Genomic DNA, 24,486 nt, shown 5'->3' with positions numbered 1-24,486 from the left:
GCGTGTCTGGCCGTGTTCCAACCGCAGCATTTACATATCAGCGTTCAGGTTTCCGTATTTCTTGTCTGTTTTGCCTCCCCATTTTTCTGGAGTTGTGTGGGGCCCAATTTTGGTCTCCCCATCCTTTGAAGCATTCCTGGGCGCCTTGGTTTGTGTTGGCATAGAACCGTGGTGGAGAAAACAGAATACAGAAGGCACTTCACTGAGCTTGGGATCAGTTGCAAATTGCTTCCCTTGGTCCCCCGTTGCTTTTCTCCATGGTAGTAATGTCACTTCAATCTCTGGATCCTGGGTCTACCCTAGACAGTAAGGGGCTGGTGATGTGGCTCAGGGCTCACCTAGAATCATAGAATCCTGATTTCCATTCCAGCACTGCATAAACTAGGCATAGTGGAACATGCAGGAGGATCAGAAGCTCAATGTTATCTACCCTCTGATACAGAGCACACGCAGGGCTAGCCTTGGCTACATGAGACCCTGTATCAAAAATTAAAAAAAAAAAAAGAAAGAAAAAAGAAGAGAAATAGAGAGACAGAGAGAAAGAGAGATAGGCAGACAGAGAAAGAGACAGAGAGACAGGGATAGAGCGCTCTGGGAAAGGTTGGTTGGGTGCCTGTATTCCCAGCACTCAATAGCTAAGGCAGGGAGACTGAATTTCAGGCCAACCTGGCCTGAAGATACTGTCCCAAAAGAAAAAGATACTAAACTGAGTTTGGGAGGTGGTTCAGTTTCTGTGGTTCAGGTTCTGAGCTTTCTGTATAAAGAGGAGACCTGAGTTCCATTCCCCGAACCCTTGTGAAAAAGCTGGGCGGGCACAGCGGCACATGCTGGCAAGCCCAGCGCCGGGCAGGCAGAGGGAGGTGGATCCCTGCTGCCCTCTGGCCAGCTGGAGGCACAACGCCAGATGACTAAGTTACTGGGGACAGCGGTATGTACATTTTGGGGGACATGGTAGGTGTGAGGATGGAGATGGCATTGAGCAGGGAGAAACTTAATATAAGAATTTGACATTTTGCTGTGAATGGAGCAAGACTAGGGCTTGACTGAGGGACACAGCTCTGTCATAAAGTGCTTGCCTCCCAAGCATAAGGTCCCGAGTTCCATCCCCTGAACCCAGGTTAGAAGTGGCTTGGTGGTATATACCTGTAACCCCAGCTTAGCAAGGGGCAGACATTTCGATCCCTGAGGCTCACTGGTTAGCCAGTGTATAGCCAGCCTGGATGAATAGACACGCTCCAGGCCAGTGAAGATAGTGTCTCCAAAACAAACCCAACATGGACGACTGATGGGGCTTCTGCTCACAGACATGCACATGGTCTTGGCACACACTGCTGCTGCCCTGCTAATTAAAGTCGAACTCTACCCTTGACTGGATAGCCTTCTAAGCTCGGCACAATATGGAGGACCCCCTTCATTGGCAGGGCTTCCCCTTTTCCGAACTTGTCTGGGGAGTTCAACTCCCCAGGCCCTATGCCTCTATCTGCAGAATGTCATGTAACCTTAATTAGATTACAGGTTCAACTTCCTTTCTCCCGATAAGAACCCATTCAGCTACAACCTGAGATTGCTGAAATGCTTCCCTATGCTAATGGGCATTTTGGTACCCAAAGCCTTCAGCCAGTGACCGTTGCCCATCCTGGGTGTTTCTATCCCTAGTCCCCAAAACTATATAAGTCCTGATCACCCCAAGTAAAGTTGATATGCCTCCCTGTAGCTGGTCTCAGTGTGTCATCCCCTTGACCCCGTAACCCTTCAACACCACGAGAGAGAGGGGGGAATGCAATCAAATTAAGCACAGATTTAAAACAAACAAGGAGAACTTGAGCTGAACATCAACGTTCATCTCCCCCTGCTTCCTGACTGCAGACTCAATGAATGTGTCCGGCTGCCTTTGGGTCCTAGTGGACTATGCCCTTGAGCCATGAGCCCAGATTAATCCTTCCTCCCTTATGGGTCAAGTTATGACACAGCACTAACAAAGACCTGGAGGCAGAAAGGACCATCTGGGCCTCCTTGCTCAGTGCCTCAGTTTCCTAGTTGGGACAGGGGGATGACTCCCATTCCCTGTCTTGCTCTGGAGTGGGGGATTGGCTTAGCTTGCGTGTGTCCCTTACAGTCAGTGTCAGGTGGTATTGGACATTAGCCTTGGGTGCCCCCAAGGCTCTCTCAGTCAACTCTTAGTGGTGGTGGGCTGGGTTCAGGAGGTCTGCCAGACTCAGAGGAGTCACATGGGCACCAAGGGGTGGGTCGCTTTGCTCCACCAAGCCTCTTCTGCCCTTGGCGGAATCTTCAGCTCCTCTGAGGTCTTTGATGGCATTCCAGCCAACCTTTTCCAGATGTGCTGAGTGGAGGGCTTTGGAGGAACTCTCTCCTCCTCATCTGCCTCCTCATTCCACCTCTGCCAGACGATCCCCTGCTGGCTGGCCTCCTGCTTTGGTGGGGCTGCCTGCTGCTCAGGGGGCAGACGCCTGCCAGGCTAAATGGAGTTCTGATTTAAATACTTTAAGATGTGGGCTAGCCTTCCTGTCCCTCCTCCTCTTCCTCCCACCCCCCATTCTTCCGCCTCTTTCTTCTTCCCCTCCTTTCTTCTCCCCCATTCCCCTTCCCCTTCCTCCTCTTCACCCTGACTGCGGAATCTCAGAGGCTTTCTTGTCTAGGTGATGCTTCCCACCTCTGTGGACCTGAGCTACAAACGGAAGCAGCTGTCTGCTGAGTCTGCTGTCTCTTCCCTGTTGCTCTTGGTGTGTACTTGTGTATGTGTGTAGGCGTGTGGTATATGCATGCAGAGTCCATAGATCTACCTCAGGTGGCACTAGTGTCACCATCTTGTTGTTTGAGATACAATCTCTTATGTAGCCTGGCACTTGCCAGTTTGGCTAGGCTAGATGGCTAGCAAGCCCAGGTATATACCTGTGTCCACATCCAACAGTTAACTTTTCTATTACTATTATTATGATGATGATGATGATGATGATGATGTAAATGTCCAGGCCAGAGGACACCTTTATGGAGCTAATTCTCTCATTCCACATTTGTAGTATGGATTCCAGGAATTGAACCCAGGTCTCCAGGCCTGTGTGGCAAGCCCTTCACACACTGAGCCATCTTGCTGGCCCATGGCCAGCATTTTCATATGGGTCTTGGGACTCAGGCAGGTTCTGGTCCTAATCATTTCAAGCACTCTACCCACTGATCTCTCTCTCTCTCTCTCTCTCTCTCTCTCTCTCTCTTTCTCTCTCTCTCTAGCCCTCATCTGATTTCATTGTTGTTTTTGAGACAGGCTCTCACTAGGAAGCCCAGGCTAATGTCAAACTCACAATTCTCTTGCCTAAGTTGTCTGTGGCTGCCCCTGGGGAATGCTAGAGGCCAAACACAACCCTCCTCCCGGAGGACTGCAGTGGGACCTCCCCTCCCTCCCTCCCTGCTGGTCCTCTGCTGCTCCTCAGGAGCTAATCTCCTTCCTCTGAGCAGTGCCTCCTTGTTTCCTGCGGAGGCTTTGCTACCTCCCAGCCTGTTCCTCTTCACCGAGGTCTCTGATGAGGCATCGGAGAACCAGGCAAGCAAGGGGGCTGGAAAGATGACCTGGCCAGTGAGAGAGGGATGCAAGACTCGTAGGATGAGGTCTTAGGATGAGCCAGTGGCTCCCAGACTGTGGCAGTACCCAGGCTCCCATTAAGAGACCTCACGTTACTACAGGGAGATGTCCTTTGAAGGCCAGAGGGTTATGGCCTCTACGCATCTATTTCCAGTAATTGAGTATCTCACCCCCATAGGAATACCTTTTGCAAATCTCTTTCTTTTAAAAATGTATTTATTCACTTATTTATTTAGTGTGTGTGTGTCCACATGTGTGCGTGCACCATGGCACACATGTGGCCGCCTCAAGACAACTTTCAGGAGTCAGGGCTCTCCTTCCACCTTGTAGGTAGGTCCTGGGGATTGAACTTGGGTGGTCAGTCTTGGCAGCAGGCACCTTTCCCAGCTGAGCCATCTTGCCAGTCCTTCTAATCTCCTTTGAAGCAACCTGCTTTTGGGCACACCTTGGACATTTCTGCAGACTTTCAGGATAGTCACTGAGAAGCTGTGGGTCTGTAGCAGGTCCCCCTCTGAGTTCTCTGCATGCCACATAATTGTGATTTTGACCATTTCTTTGGAGGACCTGTATGTCCTTGAAGGGCATGTTAGTGTCTTAGCTAGGGGTTCTCTTCTGTGAGAAAATATGAATGTAGTCTACCATCCATGTAAGTAAGACAGGAATTCATGACAGGGACCTGTAGGGAGGAGCTGACAGAGAGACCGTGGCAGAGTGCTGTTTAGCATCTGGCTGCCCATGGCTTGCTCAGCCTCCTTTCTTACAGCACCCAGCTAGGACTGCTCAGGGTCCAAGTCCACTGTGGAGGTCAGAGGAGGACGTCGAGTGTCCTCTTCTGTTACTTTTATCCATTTCCTTTAAGACAGGATCTCTAATTAAACCTGAGCTAGGCTGGCAGCCATCAGATCCCAGCAGTCCCCCACCTGGACATACCACAGCGCTGCAGTCCCCCTCCTGGACATACCGCAGCGCTGCAGTGCCCCTCCTGGACATACCACAGTGCTGAGGTTACAGTTCAGGCAGCCAGGTCCAGGCTTCATTTTTGAATGCTGGGGATTTGAACTCCAGTCTTCATGCCTGCACAGCAAACACTCTTACTCACTGAGCCACCTCCCAAGACTCCAGCAAAGAGCTTTGATACATCGCTTGGCAGACAAGAGCACACTCACTGGCCCCATTGGAGGCTTGAGTCTGTCAAGTGTATGCTGCTTTGAGTCTGACCTCCCTCTCCTCTGAGTGTCCGTTTTTCTCATTAAGTGAGGTCGTTTGTCCCTGCTGGGTCCCTGCTGGGTCCCAGTTAGCAGCCCTGATTCCCTTCCACACCTTTCCTTCCTTCCTGTCTGGCCTCGGGTGGAGATCTCTCATGAGGCAGGTCCCCTCCCTGGGAGAAGTACTCACCACTGAACTCAATGACCTGTGTCTGATCTCTGGGACCCACATGGTAGAAGGAGAGGACTGACTCCCACAAGTTGTCTTGTGACCTGCACACCTAAACATGTACACTAATGACGCCCAAAGCTGGGGCTGGAGAGATGGCTCAGAGGTTAAGAGGACTCACTGACTGCTCTTCTGAAGGTCCTGAGTTCAAATCCCAGCAACCACATGGTGGCTCACAACCATCTGTAACAAGATCTGATGCCCTCATCTGGAGTGTCTGGAAACAGCTATAGTGTGTACTTACATATAATAAATAAATAAATCTAAAACAAAAAAATAACGCACAAAGCTGGGGTAGAGTTAGCTTCATCACGCCACCTGGTATTGGCTGCTCACTCTTGTGTGCCTGCCTTGTCTAGCATTTTTTTTCCCTTTGTCCAGTGTGCTGAACAGTTTTCTCCCAAGTTGACAAGAGCTAAAGTCTCCATAAGACCCAGATGTAAGACGTTTTCTCAATTAGTGATTGATGGGAGAGGGCCCGGCCCATGGTGAGCAGTACCATCCCTTGGCTGGTGGTTCTGGGTTCTATAAGAAAGCAGACTGAGCAAACCACAGAGAGCAAACCAGTAAGCGGCACCCCTCCATGGCCTCTGCATCAGCTCCTGCCTCTAGGTTCCTGTTCTGTTTGAGTTCCTGTCCTGACTTCCTTCAGTCAATAGAAACCCTAAGCAGGAAAGCCAGAGTCTTACTACATAGCCCTACTTGACCTATAGACCACATAGACCAGACTGGCCTTGAATTCTCAGAGCTCTACCTGCTTCTGCCTTCTGAGACGCTGCATTCAGACTCTGTAAAGGCTTCTGCCTCCCAAGAGGCTGGGGTTAGAAGTGTACACTTCCATGCCCGCCTCCTTGTTCATGCTAACAATCCCCTTGCTTGCACAAAGCAGACGGTTGGGAATGTTTTGCTGAGCGTGTGAATAACTTATAACCAAGCTCTCTTACAAGATGTGTAGGAGGGGAAGAGGAGGGAGCTTGTCAACTCTGCCCAGGGGACAGAGGGAACATTTGAGTTTCACTGTGAAGGGTCATTGAGAAGAAGAAGGAAGGGTATATAGGGAGGGGAACTTTTGTGTGCACAACCAGGTTTGACAGAGGAGGATGAAGCACCCCTAGGCTCCGTCTTAGGGAGGGAGATAGCTCACAAATTCATACTGAAGCCCTCTGGATATCCAGGAGACTAAGTTGCCCTTCAAACGTAGCATTGGTCGGCCAGGCTGGCGAAACAGCGCCACCCACTGGTGGAGTCTGTGCTTGTCGTTGGCGCAGGCTAGGAGCTTTGCAGAGTCGGAATGATGGCACCAGTCAGCAGAGTGGTCCATAGTGAGCCAGAGGAGAGCTGTACTGGAGGATCAAGCTCTCCTCCTGCAGTTCAGGAACCTGAAAGCAGCAGCCTCAGGAAGCTCCTGGAAGGAAAAGTGCTCTCAGGCATGAGATGGCCAGGGCAGACTGACTGGACCCTGGAGCGATTCCACAGTGCCACGGACATCCAGCAGTGGGGCTGTTAAAGTTGCTAAACAAACTTCTGCCTCAGTTTCTTCATATGCAAGCTTGGAATGATCATGGCCTCTTGACTTGCTCTACATGAACATATATAAACCACTCAATTCACCGTATTAGGGCCAGCAAGACGGCTCAGCAGAAAAAGGTGCTTGCAGCCAAGCCTGAGGACCCAAGTTTGATTCCTGGGACACACACAGTGGAAGGAGAGAGCAGACCCCTGAAAGTTGTCCCTCCGTGATCTCTACAGGTGTGCTGTGGCACGTGCTGAGCGCTCTCCACACAATAATAATAAAAAGGTGGTTTTAAATGTTCTGTTTTGGGGTAATAATTGTTTTTGTGTACATGTGCACTTTTTAAAAATTTAAAGATTTTAAAATGGTCTTTAATGAAGGGAAATCTCTGTGTGGGAGTATGTGCACACTAGCTCAGGTGCCTCTGTAGGCCAGAGGCACTGAGTCCCCAGAGTGGGAGTTACAGGCAGCTGTGAGCTGCCCAATGTGGGTGCTTGGAGTTAAACTCAGGTCTTCTGGAAGAGCCGGTCATAGTTTTAATGTTTGCGCATCTCTGCAGTCCCTTACTTATTTTATTCTCTGTGTGTGTGTGTGTGAGTGTGTTGCTTGCGTGTGTATATGTGCACCATGTATGTAACCACCTCAGAGCTCCTAAGAGGGATGTCTGTGCCCTGGAACTGGCCTTCTAGATGGTTGTGAGTAGGTTGCTTGGAAACGGACCTGGGCCCTCTGCAAGAACAGTAGGTGCTCTTAACCACTGAGCCATCTCTTTGGTTCTCTTACTGGCCTGGAACTCAGCGAGTAGGCTAGACTGGCTGGCCAGTGACCCTCAGGGGTTCTCCTATCTCCACCTCCTCCGGGCTGGGGTTACAAGTGCTTGCCACCACAGCTGGCATTGTCACACGATTGACGAGGATCAGAACTCGGGACTTCAGGCCTGACCAGCAATCGTGTGACCAGCTAAGCCGTCTCTCCAGCATCATCACTTAAAATGTGGACTGTAGTACCTCTCAGTGGCCAAAGGCTGGGAGAGAGAGGGGCAGTGTGTAGAGGGAACTGTCCCACCCCAGGTAGAGCAGGGGACATGTAGCTAAACGGTGGAGACCATCTCTGGCTCGCGGAATGCTCACGAGGCACATCTTGGAGGAGACCTTCAAGAGTTCCCACAAGCAGAGCCTATTCCTGAAGTCCCATTTTAGAAATGGCTGTGATTTGTGGGTTTTCCTGTCAACAGGGAAGCTTCAGATGCTGCCACCAATTAACTCCTCATTTCTCCATTCGCCCATTAAATCACCCCATGACAGTGGATTTAAATGTTTGTGAAGCCAAGCCGCCTTGTGTGGAAGGGGGATTGGTACAGACACGTTAAAGCAGAAAGCTGGAGTAACACACAGGAGCCGGGGCTTGCGATCTTGACCATATAGGTTTTGTTTTGGTTGGTTGTTTGTTCTTTTTGTTTGTTTTGGGGGGTATTTTATTTGTTTGAGACAGGGTCCCAGTATGAATAGCTTAGACTGGTCTCAAACATGAGGTCCTCAAACTTCAGTCGCCCCAACTGCTAGATTCACAGATGTGCACCATAACACTGGGCTTCATTTCATTTCTCTTCTTTTCTTTTCTTTTCTTTTCTTTTCTTTTCTTTTCTTTTCTTTTCTTTTCTTTTCTTTTCTTTTCTTTTCTTTTCTTTTTTCTCTTTTTCTCCTCCTTTCTTTCTTTCTTTCTTTCTTTCTTTCTTTCTTTCTTTCTTTCTTTCTTTCTTTCTTTCTTTCTTTCTTTCTTTCTTTCTTTTCGAGACAGGGTTTCTCTGTGTAGTCCTGGAACTCACTTTGTAGACCAGGCTGGCCTTGAACTCAGAAATCTGCCTGCCTCTGCCTCCCAAGTGCTGGGATTAAAGGTGTGCGCCACCACACCCGGCTTGATTTCACTTTTTAACCTTTCTCTGTGTGTGTGTGCACGAGCATACGCACATACACAGTGCACAAGTAGAAGTCAGAGGCTTTGGGAACTTGCTCTCTCCGCCCACCGTGTGAGTCTGGGGCAATCAGACTCAGGTCACCCATTTACCCATCATTCCATTACACCAGCCCTTTAACCTCCCTTTTGAGACTCAGCCTGGAGCTCACCGACTTGGCCAGGCTGACTGACCAGCAAGCCCTAGGGAGTCTCCTGTCCCCACCTCCCGAGGGCTGGGATAATGAGCGCACATCCCCACACCTGGCATTTTAATGTGTGTTCTGCATTTCAAACTCACATCTGGTACACACAAGGCAAGCACTGTACCGACCGCACTGTCCCCTCAGCCCTGCTCTAAACCTTCTTGATGTGCCTGGTTAGAAACATTTTAACTGAGGAAGGATTCTAATGTGGCTGTCTGAATTTTAATCAAAACGCATTTGCTGAGGGTGAGCACCGTTCTGATCACAGTGCAACCCCAGTCTTGCTTACTCAAGACTGTGAGACACTTCTCCACAGCAGCTGGGTGTACTTACAAAGCTAGAGAAAGACAGGGGTGAGCAGGGTCAGGTGGTACGTGCCCGGGTGAGCAATCCAGATACTCAGAGGCAGAAGCCAGAAGATTGCGTGGTCAGGCCTACCCAGGACAGTACAGACTATGTTTGAGATCAGCCAAGTCAACTTAAAACCCTGTCTTACAAAGAGGGCTGAAGGTGTTCGGTGGGAAAATGCCTACCTAGAATACCCAGTGAGGGGCTGGGGGCGTGGCTCAGTCATAGAGCCCCTGCCTAGAATCCCCCAGTGAGAAGCTGGGGGCGTGGCTCAGTGGTAGAGCATCTGCCTAGAATCCCCCAGGGAGGGGCTGGGGGCGTGGCTTAGTGGTAGAGCCCCTGCCTAGAATCCCCCAGGGAGGGGCTGGGGGCGTGGCTCAGTGGTAAAATGCTTGCCTAGAATCCCCCAGTGAAGTGCTGTGGGGAGGGCATGTCTTTGTAGTATAGTACCTGCTTGGCATCCTCTAGTGAGGGGTTAAGAGAAGTAAGAAGAGTCTAGAAGGACCCTGATTCCTGTCTGGGTCTCCTGGGCTGGTGATTTGTCTCTAACCACAGAGCCAGTGAGCACAAAGCTGAGGTGACAGGTCAGCTGTCCTGCTGTCCTCCCAAACTCTAAGTAGGCCGGGTACCTTCAGCAGCCAGTCGGGGTGGATGGGCAGGAGTGCATGCCCCACTGACCGCGTCCTTGTGTTAGTTACAGGACTCTCATTAGACCGACCTACCGGGTTTCCTACCGCACGGTGACTGCGCTGGAGTGGAGGTGTTGCCCAGGATTCACCGGAAGCAACTGCGAGGAAGGTAAGTAGGAGCTGGAACGCTAGCCATCGAGGCTGTAAGGGCTATGGGTGTTTCTGTCCTCACCCGCCGTGTGCCCTGGGTCCGCTGGTTCCCTTTCTGCTCTACGTGCTTTGAGAACTGGAGTTCTTTACTCTTCTGACGATCCCTGAGCCCGGTACTCTGGGCAAAGCGGTTCACCATGCTTGTGGCCAGTCTGGGTTCCTATTTACACTGGCTGGATGGGAAGTGGGGGAGCCTCAGCAGCTCTGATCTCGGAGAGGGAATTTGATTTACAGCCTGTTTCTCCTTCTGGCTCCGACACATTCAGAACTGGAACAGGTATTACTAGCAGTTTGTGGCTAAGGGAATGCAGATGAGGGTTTAATCTGGTACAAACAGGCAGACACCAGGATGCCGAGCTGTATCTCGCTCCCCTCAGATTCATTATATAAAAACATATACCTTTTGTTTATGTGTAGGTGGGTACACATGAATTTGTGCATATGTGGAGATCAGAGGTTGGCACTGGAGCCGTCCACCTCGTTCTTTTGAGACAAGGTCTCTCACTGAGACCTGGGGCCCGCTGATTAAGGTAGGCTGTAGGCTGGCTGGTTGGACAGTGAGGTACAGGAATCCCCCTGCCTCCAACTCCCCAGTGTACACAACACACCCAGGTTAGTGATACTTGGGTCAAGACCTTACCACATGACCCTCTAGACCCTCAAATGCATTTTCAATGTTTTATATTTATAAGTATATCTGTGCACTGTCCTATTATAAGTCAAAAGCACCTATTCATATTCAGTGTTAAAGCATAGAAACACCTGGAATGACATATTTCAAAGTAGCTTCCCATCTCCCTTTGGCAAAAAGAAAAAGAAAACCAAAAAGTGATAACAACAAAACTTGAGATTTGTGTGTGTGTGTGTGTGTGTGTGCGCACGCGCGCGTGCCCGCGCGTGCCCGCGCACACAGTACACTTATGTACCGACCACAGTGGCTTTCAAGGGCATCTCTTCTTGTGGACTGACGTCCTTCTATAACTTTTTGTGGTTATAGAATATGGAAACACATGTCCTTTGTTAGCTAAACATCTAGTATAAGGTATTTGAGTTATTTCCAGCTTTTGCATAGCATAGCATCTTTTTAAAATAAGTAAAATTTTCATATACTTAAATGTGCAAATGTTTATTTAGTTATTTGTATATATACATCTCTCTGTGTGTATATGTGTGTGCATGTGTGTGTATGTACATATGTATGTGGGGATGCATGTGTGTGTGTTTGTGTGCATATGTATGTGGGGGTGCATGTGCCTGTGAGTAAGCGTGGAGATCAAAAGAGGGCACTGCACATCTGTCTTAGTTAGTTCCATTCCTGCGAAGAGACACGATGACTAAGGCAACTCTTATAAGGGACAAACACTTAATTGGAGCTGGCTTACAGTCACAGAGGTTCAATCTGTGATCATCATGGCAGGAAGCATGGCAGCATCGAGGCAGGCATGGTGTTGGAGATGGAGCTGAGAGTTCTGTGTTTTGATCTGAAGACAGCCAGGAAGAAGACTGTCTTCTAGGCAGCTAGGATGAAGGTCTCAAAGCCCACCCCAACAGTGACACACTTCCTCTAACATGGCCACACCCACTCTCACAAGGCCACACCTCCGAATAGTGCCATATCTCGGGCTAAGCATCGTCAGACCACCACAGCAACCTCTCCATCTGCTTCTTGCAACTTTTCTCTCTCCTTTTTTCCTTCCTTCCTTCCTCCCTCCCTCCCTCCCTCCCTCCCTCCCTCCCTCCCTCCCTCCCATCCTTCCTTCCTTTCTTCCTTTCTTTCAGATTTAATTTTATGTGCACAGGTGTTTTGATTGGATGTATGTCTGTGTATCATGTGCATGCTTGGACCTACAGAGGTGAGGAAAAGGGTGTCAAATCCCCTGGAACTGGAGTTCTGGATGGTTGTGAGCTGACATGTGGGTGCTGGGAACGGAACTGGGGTCCTTGGCAAGAGCAGCCTGTGCTCATAGCTGCTGAGCCATCTCTTGAGCTCCTCCCCCTGCTTTTTTGAGGCAGGGTCTTTCTCTGGATCTGAGGGCTCATCTTGTGTTTTCTCAGCTTGACCGGAAGCTCGCAAGCCCCAGCCACCTTCCTGCTCATACCATTATGTATCTCCTTGTTTGCTTGTTTGGGATCCAACGAGTTTCATTAGGGCTGCTTGCGAGAGCCTGGAAGAGGGCATAGCTCATCTGAGACTACAACACTGAAGAAATTGCCTCTCCCTACCCAGCAACCATTCACTGCTGCAGATCTTTAGGGAAGGGTGGAGCCTCCCGAGCCCCCCCTCCTCTGGGATGCGGTTGTGATGGGCCTAGTCTAGAGTAGGTCTCCTCAGGTAAACACTGCAGGTTGGCCCTGAGAGTCCAAGAGTCCAGATGCGGTGCTACACCCATGAGACAGCATCCTGAAACCTTCACACCTCTCTCCAGCTCAAGCTTTTACTGTCATTCTGTCCCCTTCTCTGAGGTGTTCCCTGAGCCTTGGAGGGGGCGACAAGTTGCTATTAAATTGAAACAATATTGGCCTTGTTCTGGAATCAGCCTAGATATCCACCTGTAGATGAATGGATAAAGAAGCAGATGTACACATAGCGGGTTTTATTGCGCCACAGAGAAGATTGAAATTCTATCGTTTTCAGGAAGTGAATGAGGCAAAGAACTTCATGTTGAGGAGACTCGGCCTGGCTCTGAGAGGCAAGGGTACGTACTTCCTCTCACGTCCAGAATCTAGATGACACCTGTGTCTGTGTGTGGAAGATGGAGGTTGGTGTTGGGTGTCAGTCTCAAGTTCTCTCCACCTAGTTTTCAGAGCTGTTGTTGCCGCCTGGCGAGCTCCAGTCATCCCTGACCCCGCCTCTCTGCTGGCAGAATTTAAGGCACGCATTGCTGTGCCCATGGGTGCTAGGGATCCAAAGTAGGTTCTCATGTGTGCACAGTGAGAGCTTTACAGGTGGAGCCATAGATCCAGCCCTTAAGACATTTTAACAACGCTTCTGACTCACGTGGGACCTGGGTCCTCATTTCTGCCAAAGCCGAGTGCAGGAGGCAGGCACTGAACATGAATATGGGTGGGTCTATTCTTTCTATGCTAGGTCTGATCTGAGAGTGACTCGGCGGGGCTGGAGAGATGGCTTTAGAGTTAAAGGTGACTGCTGCTCTTGCAGAGGACTGGAGTTCTGTTCTCAGCACCCACACCAGGTGGTTCTCCACTGCCTGTAACCCTAGCTACAGGACATCTGATAATCTCTGGCTTCCTTAAGCTCTCTACATAATGCCCGAACTCACCCCATACATACAGCTGCATGTACATATGAGTAAAAATAAAATAAATCCCATGTCCTACCAACAGGTGTCTCTCCAGGGAGTCATGTCCATGGTCTTCACCTTGAATATGATGCAGTAGAGAAAGGATTTTCAGCCCAGTGTTATACGCTCTCACTGTAGGCAATGTAGGGAAACCGAGACTCTGAGGCAGAAAGAGAGTTAGTGTCAACACAGATCTGGAACACAGCTCTTTTTTTCCTGCCTAGAGTTTTGAAGGTCCAGGGAAATCCCACCCATAGTTAACACAGCCATAGCCTGGATTGAGTCTTTCCCCGGTATACAGGATGGCACTGCCCCTAGCAACTCAGAAGCCAGATCTCATTTGGGATGTGTAGGCTTAGATTTTTCAAAACTTACATTAATTATGGTTCTTTAACACTTCAGCCTCCTTTCTAGCCCCTGTCAGTCTGTGTGCCTATCCGCACACAGATGTACTGGAGGCTCTCTACAGAGACCTTTGTCCTGGCCCAGCGGTAGGGGTCAAGAGAAGGGGAAAGGGAGTGAACAGGGAGGGGGAAGTGTCTCCACCTGCCTCTGCCTCTCTGCCTCTCTGCCTCTCTGCCTCTCTGCCTCTCTGCCTCTCTGCCTCTCTGCCTCTCTGCCTCTCTGCCTCTCTGCCTCTCTGCCTCTCTGCCTCTCTGCCTCTCTGCCTCTCTGCCTCTCTGCCTCTCTGCCTCTCTGCCTCTCTGCCTCTCTGCCTCTCTGCCTCTCCTCTGCCTCTCTGCCTCTCTGCCTCTCTGCCTCTCTGCCTCTCTGCCTCTCTGCCTCTCTGCCTCTCTGCCTCTCTGCCTCTCTGCCTCTCTGCCTCTCTGCCTCTCTGCCTCTCTGCCTCTCTGCCTCTCTGCCTCTCTGCCTCTCTGCCTCTCTGCCTCTCTGCCTCTCTGCCTCTCTGCCTCTGCCTCTGCCTCTGCCTCTGCCAAAAGCGTCAGGAGTCAGGAGAGTGTTCTCTTCCCAGGCAGTGTAACAGCTCTTGTGACGGATGCTCTCAGATGATGGAGTAACTCACACACCTTTATTCCTTCCGGATAGGGTCTTCTATACAGTTTTGGGGTGGGTTGGGTCTGACAGCAGGTACTTCCTATTGGCTTGGCCTGAGATGCCTCATCTACACGAGAAGGGACTTGTGGGTGTTGCCCTCTGTGACTGATGGCCACAATTCTCTCTATGGGGGGCTGTGGCTACTTGACAGGGGCCTGGAGTTGTAAGCAGACAAAGCTCCTACCGTCCTGTCAGAGTCCCTGGGACCTTAGCTTGACATTACCAGGCTTCCTCTCATGGTTCACCGCCCCACAGTCTACCACCCACCAGAGGTAGGGGGAAAGAAAGGTGAATAGGAAATGGGGTTGTGGACTTGTTTAGAAACAGTTCTTTGGGGGCAATTCCAGTCTTTGTTGTCAGCAGTCCAGTTCAGTGGCAAAACACCAAATACAAATCAGCAGAGGCAATCCAGTCCACTTGGCAAACACCAAACATGAGTCAGTAGCTGCAGCTCAATCCCGAAGAAACCGAGAGGCTCTGCCAATCGGCATGAGTCGGAGCAAGCAGCAGGAACACCACCCGAAGTTCTCTGGTGAGCTTTTCTCTATGAAGCAAAGATCAGCAAAGAAAGCAAGACAAAGCAATATCACACAGCATCGTCAGCGAAGACCAGCATCCGCAAAGCCCAGTGATGACCAGCAAAGAGTTGCAAGGTGAACCAATGCAAGAGCATCATCCGTCCACTGTTTTACACTCTTTCCAAGCATCAGCTGCCTCTCAAACATCTGCTCCAGGAAAACATCACATACCCTTTCACCAGGCAACTTCCAGAAAAACACCACGTGTCTGCTTCAGCAAAACATCCTCTCATAAGACAGTCTACAGGAAGACATCACACGGCACAACTGCGTCTCCGTCAAAACCAGAAATTCCCACTTCGGGGGTGCTTGTTGGGGTTTGAATATGAAGCACCGCCCCCAGGCTCATGTGTTCTGACACAGGGTTCCCAGCTGTGGCATCGCTTTGTAGATTGTGGGAGCTTTAGGAGGGGGAGACTTGATGGAGGAAGAGAATCATATGGGGTAGAGGTTGGGTGGGGTGAGGTGGGCTTGGAGGTTTGGGGTAAAATTTGTCTCCCTGATGGGCAGACTAAACAATGTCTGCCCCTACCTCATAACGTCCCAATAACAAACCAAAGTTTCATTCCACCAAAGTTCATCTCGGGGAACTAATGAGTTTGTTGGGTTTACTTTAAGTCATGGGTGAGAGGGAGGCCAGATGCTGGAGCATGGCAGACCTTAAAACAGTCTCCTTGGAAGGTCTGTACCCAGCATGGATGGTGTCTCTGACTCTCATGGCTTCTGAGATGAGTTTTCCTCAGACTATGAGTGAAGATACTCAGATGAGGGTCCTATGGCCCTCCCGACGACAGCATTCTTTGGAATGCCAGCATTCAGCTAGCACAGCCATGATGACCTTTTGCAAGCAAGCACAGCCGGCCCTACGATGGCGGTGGTTGTTTGGCTCGAGACAGTTCTGTGAAACTTGTTTGTAGCCCACTTCCTGTCTACTCTCTGCTTCCTGTTCCTCTGAGATGTGAGGAAGCGGGAATTCCCAGCTACACACTCCTCCCACCTTGGAGCGGTTTGCCCTCATGCCTTCCTCTCCACATGGACTTTATCTCTTGAAACCATGAGCCAAAATAACCCCCTCTTGTCTTAAAAAGCTTCCTATTGGATATTTGGTCACAGCACCCAGAAAAGTAACAAATGGAGTGTTGTGGGGATGTGTGATAAGTTAAGTGTGGAACGGCCCTTTCCCACCCCACCCCACCCCATTTCTGTTCTTTGTATCCAGCTGGAAATAAATAGGATGGATGGAAATCAATCCCCAGGGTCCCCATAAGGGGCAAGGCAGGCTTGGGGCAGAGGGGCTCCGCTAGTGCATTTCAGCATGGAGCTGGTTGATTTGAATCCAAACGAGGCTGCCCTTTCACCTCACCCCTGTTCTGTGTATGAGCCTGTTTTTTATTTTGAATGGCAGAGCATTCAGAGCCAAAGGAATTCTCCTGGGAGGAGCTGAGGTCACCCCTCACCAATCTGCAGAGCTCAGCATTTTAGGAAAATGATTCCTAGTGAATCTGAGGAGGGTTTTATGGCTTGTCTTCCACGGCTGCCATTAAAGCAGGATATAAGCGGGTGTGGCTGTCTTTTAAAATGTATGGCAGACTTAGGGGGTCCAGGTACTGCGTTAGATGCTCATGTTGCAACGATGAAGGGGAAAGCTTGGGCATCCCTAGGTGCAGGCTTACAAGATGTACCTAGAAGAATAAGTGGAGGATCTGATGTTGGCAATGAATTTTACTGAATGCATATTTGAAATGCTGTGGAAGCCACAAGGGATAGAGATTGGTGGGTGGGGGTTCTTGAAACTTCAGGCTTGGTCCTCTGGATTCTACTTATTTTCTCAGGACTCTACTTCATGGATATTGTCATATTTCCCTTTAAAAAATCTTTATCTCTTTCCTCCTAGTTCCTTCCCATTAGTGCTTTTTACCATCAAGAGAAGAATCTTAAGAGCTGGGGGCGTGGCTCAGTGGTAGAGCTCCTGCCTAGAATTCCCCAGTGAGGGGTTGGGGGCGTGGCTCAGTGGTAGAGCCCCTGCCTAGAATCCCCCAGTGAGGGACTGGGGGCGTGGCTCAGTGGTAGAGTCCCTGCCTAGAATCCCCCAGAATCATCACACCTTCTCAACCATGATGGACTTCATCCCTTGAACCAAGAGCCTGAGTAAAAGCTCTCCTCTCCTAGAAACAAGGAGCCCAACTATTACGAGGCCTCATGCATGCCAAAGGTGGCTCTGTGGCATCATTCACTCATTCACTGAAGGTTCCAGCTCTTTGTTTGGGTTCCAGCCCTTGCAAGTGAGCAGCAGAATTCACTCTATACAGAGGCCCGGGAAGTCTCTGAGTGGCCATGGCATTAATCAGGTGCATGCACTCATGTGTGAGCATGCACCTGGAGGCCAGGGGACCATCTCGGCTGCCTTTCCTTAGGTGCAGTCTACCTTGAGTCTTTTGTTGTTCTTGTTTGCTTTGAGATATGCTCTCCCACAGGCCTGGAACTCACCAAGTCATCTGGGGTTAGGGCCATAGTAATAATAACTCAGAGGGTGATGCTCTCCTCACATACACAGATGCCTGGATTTTCATTCCTAGTATCACATAAGCCAGACACAGTGGCATATGCCTCTAATCCCGGGTGGCAGGAAGATCAAGAAGAGTTCAGGGTCATCAAAGCAAGTCCAAGGACAGCCTGAGCTACATGAGATTCTGTTTGAAAAAAAAACAAAACAAAAAGGAACAACAACAATAACAAATGGTGGTATTATTATTGTTGTTGTTGTTGTTGAGACAGGGTTTCTCGGTGTAGCCCTGGCTATCCTAGAATGTGATCTGTAGATAAGGCTGGCTTTGAACTCACAAAGCCTCCTGAGTGCTGGGATTAAAGGCATACACCACCATCACCAAGAAATGTATTATTTATGTGAGGTCCTGCTAAGGTCACCGGGGTAGTTGAGGCTGAGTGACCAAGGTGCCACTGATGCTGTCAGGTTGGCCCAGGTGAAGGGGACGTTTCATAGGACCTGACTGCTGCCACTCAGTGTGTGTGTGTGTGTATGTGCTTGTATGTGTGTATATGCATGTGTGTATGTGCATGTGTGTGCACACATGTGTGTGTATGTGTTTGTATGTGTGTATATGCATGTGTGTATGTGCATGTGTACACACACGTGTGTGTGTGTGTGTGTGTGTGTGTGTGCAAGCATGTGCATGTGTGTACTTGCACTTGGAGGTCAGAGGACAACCTTGATTGATTCCTCAGGAACCACTCACCTTGTTCGCATGTGTGTGATGTATGGACATGTTCAGGTGAGTGTGTGTATGTGTGTCTGTGCACATGGAGGTCAGAGGTCAATGTCAGCGTCTTCATCTTCTGCTCCCACCTTGAAACTGCCTCTCACTGAACCTGGAGCTTGCTAACTCAGTCAGTCAGGCTGGCCAGTGAGCTCCCAAGCTCTGCGTGTGTCTGCACCCAGTGCTGGGGTTACAGATGGGCTGACACACCCGCCCTCATTGTGGATTCTGGGGATTCGAACTCGTCCTCCCTCATGCTTTTGTGGCAATCTCTTTAGTCAGTGAGCCGTGCCCCCATCTCCATCCCCTTCTCCCCCTACTCTGTCACCTCCTTCCTTAGGGTCTCTGGTAGCCTTAGTGCCTTGGTGGGGACAGAGGGTCAGTATCAGTGGTGTGGGGGATGGGGACGGGTAAGGGGGAGAAGAGCTCAGACCCTGTTGGCTTAGACATCTGTTTTCACTCAGCAGACACACTGGCTTCGTGGAAGAGCTCCTGAGTCCATGATAGCCCATGTCACCCTGAGCCTGTGCACCCCCATCTCACCCTGAGCCCATGATACCCCACCTCACCCTGAGCCCATGATAACCCATCTCACCCTGAGCCCATGATAACCCATCTCACCCTGAGCCTGTGACACCCCCATGTCACCCTGAGCCCATGATAACCCATCTCACCCTAAGCCTATGATACCCCACCTCACCCTGAGCCTGTGACACCCCCATGTCACCCTGAGCCCATGATAACCCATCTCACCCTGAGCCCATGATACCCCACCTCACCCTGAGCCTGTGACACCCTCATCTCACCCTGAGCCCATGATACCCCACCTCACCCTGAGCCTGTGACACCCTCATCTCACCCTGAGCCCATGATATCCCACCTCACCCTGAGCCCATGATACCCCACCTCACCCTGAGCCTGTGACACCCCCATGTCACCCTGAGCCCATGATAACCCATCTCACCCTGAGCCCATGATACCCCACCTCACCCTGAGCCTGTGACACCCTCATCTCACCCTGAGCCCATGATACCCCACCTCACCCTGAGCCTGTGACACCCTCATCTCACCCTGAGCCCATGATATCCCACCTCACCCTGAGCCCATGATACCCCACCTCACCCTGAGCCTGTGACACCCTCATCTCACCCTGAGCCCATGATACCCCACCTCACCCTGAGCCTGTGACACCCTCATCTCACCCTGAGCCCATGATATCCCACCTCACCCTGAGCCCATGATACCCCACCTCACCCTGAGCCTGTGACACCCTCATCTCACCCTGAGCCCATGATACCCCACCTCACCCTGAGCCTGTGACACCCCCATGTCACCCTGAGCCCATAATAACCCATCTCACCCTGAGCCCATGATACCCCACCCCACCCTGAGCCTGTGACACCCCCATGTCACCCTGAGCCCATGATAACCCATCTCACCCTGAGCCCATGATACCCCACCTTACCCTGAGCCTGTGACACCCTCATCTCACCCTGAGCCTGTGACACCCCCATGTCACCCTGAGCCCATGATAACCCATCTCACCCTGAGCCTATGATACCCCATCTTACTCTGAGCCCGTGGTACCCCCACCTCCCCTGAAGCTGGTTCAGGCACCATATAGAGTTCTGTTATCAGATCTTTGCCCACCTTTAGCCATGTTGCCATGTAGCCCACGTGTCACATGAGCCTGCACATGTCACCTGACTTTTTTTTTTTTTTTCTGGAAAGCTCTTGCTTAGCTCACAAAGCACATAGTGTGCCTTCTGGTCTATGCACACACCCAGAACACTTAGCCCTTCCCACTGTCACTTGCTTGGCAATGGGCTTTTCATAGAGGGTCACTGGAGTAGGGAAGGGTGAGGCGAGGGGAGACAAAGTATGTCGATGTCCCCTGCCCATGTGAGTCTATCCCAAAGGGACCCTGTGTGTGTCATTACTGTCCAGAGCTAGCTCATGTCACTCCAAGATAGAAGACAAGGATGTCTTGGGTTGTCCTGGGATGGCTGACTGTAGGGTTCAGAGGCCATTAGTGTCCTCGAGTCACTGTCACTCCTATGGGACTCTCGGGTGACTTAGAACCTGTCTGAAGGACCTTTGTGGTAGAGTATTTTGTTGCAGGTGTGTGTGTGTGTGTGTGTGTGTGTGTGTGTGTGTGTGTGTGTGTGTGTGTGTGTTTAAAGAGTCTCACTGTGTAGCCCAGGCTAGCTTCAAACTCAAACCCCTGCTGCTGAAGCTTCCTGAATTCTGGGAATACAGGTGTGTGCCATGGCACCAAGCTTTAGAGAACCACTGCCCCCTCCCTCTTCCTCTCCCCTTCTTCTTTATTGAGGCAGTGTTCCGTGCATCCCGGGCTGACCTCGAACTCTCTCCATAGCTAATGAGGATCTTGACCCCTGCCTATCCCGACTTCACCTCCCCGAATGTTGGCATGCATCAGAACCCAGATTTTGTGGTCTGAGGATGGGATGCAAGGCTTCTGCATGCCAGACCAGCACTTTACCACCCGAGCTACAACTCAACCCTCAGGGAAGATTTTTAACATTCAAGTTCATCTTGTAGTTACTTCAACTTCTTCTCCTGGGGTCTCCATGACTGTGTGGTCATTGGTCTATCATGCTGCTCCCAAGGGACCCCCTTACTTCTAGCTTCAGGGACACAAAGGCTGGGGTTGGGCTTGGTCCTGAGTTCCATGGAGAGCTGGAAAAACCAGGTGCAGGTATTGGGGATGGGGTTCAGCGGAAGGGACTGTCACCGTGTCTTCTGGCACTTCCCAGTGCCCCCATACTCCTGGAAGCTGTTGGGGAAGAGCTTGAAGCCATGTCCCCAGCCTTCAACCATAAAACGGATGCCTCAAAACTATGTGTGGGATTTATGCTGTGGCTGGACATCCTGGGAGCCTTCAGATAGCTCATAGTCCCCGCCCCCACTTGAAGCTTTTTATATCTGGTCTTTAAACATGTGTGGAAGGATTCTGTGTGTGTGGAACTAGGTTGAGAGCCAAGACCCAGTAATCCTTCTGACTCTACCTCCTCACTCAGTGATGGAGCAACAGGTATGGGCCACTGTGCCCAGCTTTCTGTGGGTGCTGGGGCTCAGTTCCCCATGCTTGCTGTAGGTGCTGGGGCTCAGTTCCCCATGCTTCCTGTAGGTGCTGGGGGTCAGGTCCCCTGCTTGCACAGAAAGTGCTTTACCCACTGAACCATCCCCAACCCATTTTCTTTTCCATTTGTTTTTCTGAGGCAGGATCTCATGTAGCCCAGGCTGACCTCTGTCTTGATATTTTATTTGTTTGTATTACCCGTGTATGGCTATTTGTCTGAAGGTGTGTCTATGCATCACATGCATACAGTATCTGAAGAGGCCAGAAGACAGTATCAGAATCTCTGGGACTGGAGCTGTAGATGGTTGTGAGCTACCACGTTGGTGTTGAGAATTGAACCTGGGTTCTCTGGAAGAGCAGCGAATCCTCTTAAGAACTGAGCCATCTCTCCAGCCTCGGCCATAGACACGCTTTTCTTTTCTTTTATCTTTTTAAAGTGTTTCTCTTTAAAGTTTTATTGATACGTGTGTGCACATGTGTGCCTGTGCCATGGCATTTGTGTGGTGTATCTGTGTACCTGTGTGTGTGTGTGTGTGTGTGTGTGTGTGTGTGTGTGCGCGCGCGCGCGCGCAAGGTCAAGGTTAATCTCTGATGTTGTTTCTCAGGAGCCATCTAGTTTGTTTGTTTTGTTTTTGTTTTTGTTTTTGTTTTGAGAAAAGGTCTCTCACTGGAATCTGGGGTTTATTGATTAAGATAAGCTAGTTGACCAGCAAGCCCCAGGCATCCCCCTGTCTCTGCTTCTCCAATACTGGGGTTATAAACCGACACCACCATGTTCAGGCCTTCCATGTGGGTGGTGGGGACTGAACTCAGAACACCAGAGATCCCTTTCAGTTCCTGTCTATCCCTATCTGTCTGTCTGTCTGTCTGCCTATCTATCTATCTATCCATCTATCCATCTATCCATCTATCCCTATCTATCTATCTATCTATCTATCTATCTATCTATCTATCTATCCATCCATATCTATCTGTCTATCTAATCTATCTATCTATCCATATCTATCTATCTGTCTGTCTGTCTGTCTATCTAATCTATCTATCTATCTATCTATCTATCTATCTATCTATCTATCTATCTATCTATCCCTATCTATCTATCTATCTATCTATCTATCTATCTATCTATCTATCTATCTATCCATCCACCCATCTATCCATATCTATCTGTCTGTCTGTCTGTCTAATCTATCTATCTATCTATCATCTTTATTTATTTAATTTATTTTCTTATCACAGTGCTTGCAATTGAATTCAGGACCTCACACATGCGAGGCAAGTGCATACCACTGAGCTATAATCTCAGCTCCAACTTACTCTTTCATGGAGATGCAGGAACCACAGGGAGATGAAGGCCTTAGCAATTGGCTGTGACTTGAGTCTCAGCTCACAGCTTTTGCTCGGGATGGCAGTGCTCACACCCAGTTGCCTTTTAAAAGCCCCACAACTGGAGCTCAGACCTGCTGCGTGTTTATACCCGGCAGGAGCAAACTTGCTACAGTCTATCCCAGCTTCAGTCTTCTTATCTGTAAAATTGAGGATGCAGCAAGAATCTTGCAGCCCAGACGTTTCCAACTCTTGCTCCTCTATGACCTGGCAGAGTATCTCAATAGACATGCCTGCTGTTTGCAAGGAATGCTGGTTTGAGGCTAAAGCCTGCCTCCCAGCCTTTGGTAGTAACAAAAAACAAACAAACAAACAAACATGCAAGACCCAGAAATAGCTTTGCTGTCTTTGAAGAGCCAAACAATTATGACAGAAACAGCTTTGACAATCGCAGACAATCTGAACCAGGCTGAAGGCTGCATGTGCTGGCTGAGAGAATATCTTTATAGATAAAGAAATGGACGGCGTTATGTTTCCTTCTGGCGTCAGATTCAGCGGTGATGGTTAATGGTTAATGTGCTTTAGCAGTTTGACAGGATCTAGAATCTCCCAGGAGACAGCTTCTGGGCATGTCTAAGAGGGAGTTTCTACTTTTGGTTAATTGAGTTAGAAAGACCTGCTCTAAATGTAAGCAGCAGCATTTTATGGGCTGGGAGTCCTGGGCAGAATAAAAAGGAGAAAGGAAAGCTTGCGCGATGATGTTAACTTAAGAGCGCTTCTTAGTTAGGGTTTCCATTGCTGTGAAGCGACACCATGACCAAGGCAGCTCATGTAAAGGCAAGCTTTTAAATGGGTCTGGCTTACAGGTTCAGAGATTTAGTCCACGCCAATCATGACTGGAAGCATGGCAGCGTGTAGGCAGGCATGGTGCTGGAGAAGGAGCTGAGAGTTCTGCATCTCGATCTGAAGGCATCCAGGAGAGACTGGCATCCTCAGGTAGCTAGAAGAAGCTCTCTTCTTCAATGGGTGGAGCCTGAGCATAGGAGGAGACCTCCAAAGCCCACCCCCACAGTGACACAGTGACTGCCTCCAACAAGGCCACGCTTCCTAACAAGACCACGCCCCATGGGCAGAGCATATTCAACCCCCAGTAGAGTGCTTGCTGCTCTTCCAGAGAACAGCTGTTCGGTTCTCAGCACCCACATCTGGTGGCTAACATCCCAAGTGTTCCAGGGATCTCTGGGGAGTCTCTGTCTGTGTCCCAGGGAATGTATTTGGTTGATGGTTTCTGGTTCTCATAAAAAATACCTGAATGTTATTTGAGATCATGTCTGGCTCTATAGCATGGTCTGTCCTGGAAGACGATGTAGCCCAGATATTGAAATCAAGATCCTCTCACCTCAGCCTTCCCCGTGGTGAGATTCTAAGCACTGCCATGCCCATCTCTCTACTCATATCATTACGCAACAGGTGTCTCTTAGTTAGGGTTCCTACCGCTGTGATAAAACACTATGACCAAAAGCAACTTAGGAATCGGTTTATTTCACTTTATGGCTTGTAGTCCATCATCTAGGGAAGTCAGGACAGGAACTCGAGGCAGGAACTGATGCAGGCGTCAGGGAGGAGTGTTGCTTCTGATTTGCTCCTCAGCCTGCTTTCTTATGCCATCCAGGATGACCTGCCAGTGTTGGCCCCACCCACTGAGAGCTGGGCCTTCCCACATGAGCCATCAATCAAGAAACTGCTCCACAGGCTTGCTTACAGGCTGACCGTATAAAGGCATTCCTCCCACGTGACTCTAGCTGGCGCCAAGTTGCCATAACAACTAGCCAGCACTCTATGCAAAGGTTGAGCTGGTATTCATGCATCATCAAGATGGCCGTCGGGAAGACCAGGGAATCGGCTCGACAGTTTTGCTTGCCCTGCAAGTGACCTGGTTTTGGATCTCTACAGGCCATGGG

At 50.0% G+C, this 24,486-nt stretch overlaps 1 protein-coding gene and 1 long non-coding RNA gene across 5 annotated transcripts in view; one reads left to right on the top strand and one right to left on the bottom strand.

Moving 5' to 3' along the window:
* The window catches only part of Col26a1 (collagen, type XXVI, alpha 1), a 141,618-nt gene that overhangs the window by 36,879 nt on the left and 80,253 nt on the right, over positions 1 to 24,486 (top strand). For 3 of the 4 annotated variants that reach the window (XM_006504362.1, XM_006504363.4, NM_024474.3), the window contains one exon: positions 9,741 to 9,844. In XM_006504362.1, the coding sequence (XP_006504425.1) occupies positions 9,741 to 9,844 (104 nt within the window). The remainder of the gene's footprint in view (positions 1 to 9,740; positions 9,845 to 24,486) is intronic. The other variant, NM_001346699.1, reaches the window with a different exon arrangement.
* On the bottom strand, positions 12,349 to 19,800 carry Gm30654. The gene is made up of 3 exons (XR_377141.4): positions 19,747 to 19,800; positions 13,225 to 13,347; positions 12,349 to 12,625 (listed from the first exon to the last, which is right to left on the bottom strand). It is a non-coding gene; the product is annotated as a predicted gene, 30654 (long non-coding RNA).

The sequence above is a fragment of the Mus musculus genome, chromosome 5 (genome assembly GCF_000001635.26).
Source record: "Mus musculus strain C57BL/6J chromosome 5, GRCm38.p6 C57BL/6J".
Lineage (NCBI taxonomy): Eukaryota > Metazoa > Chordata > Mammalia > Rodentia > Muridae > Mus > Mus musculus.
This window is presented reverse-complemented; position numbering and strand designations above follow the sequence as displayed.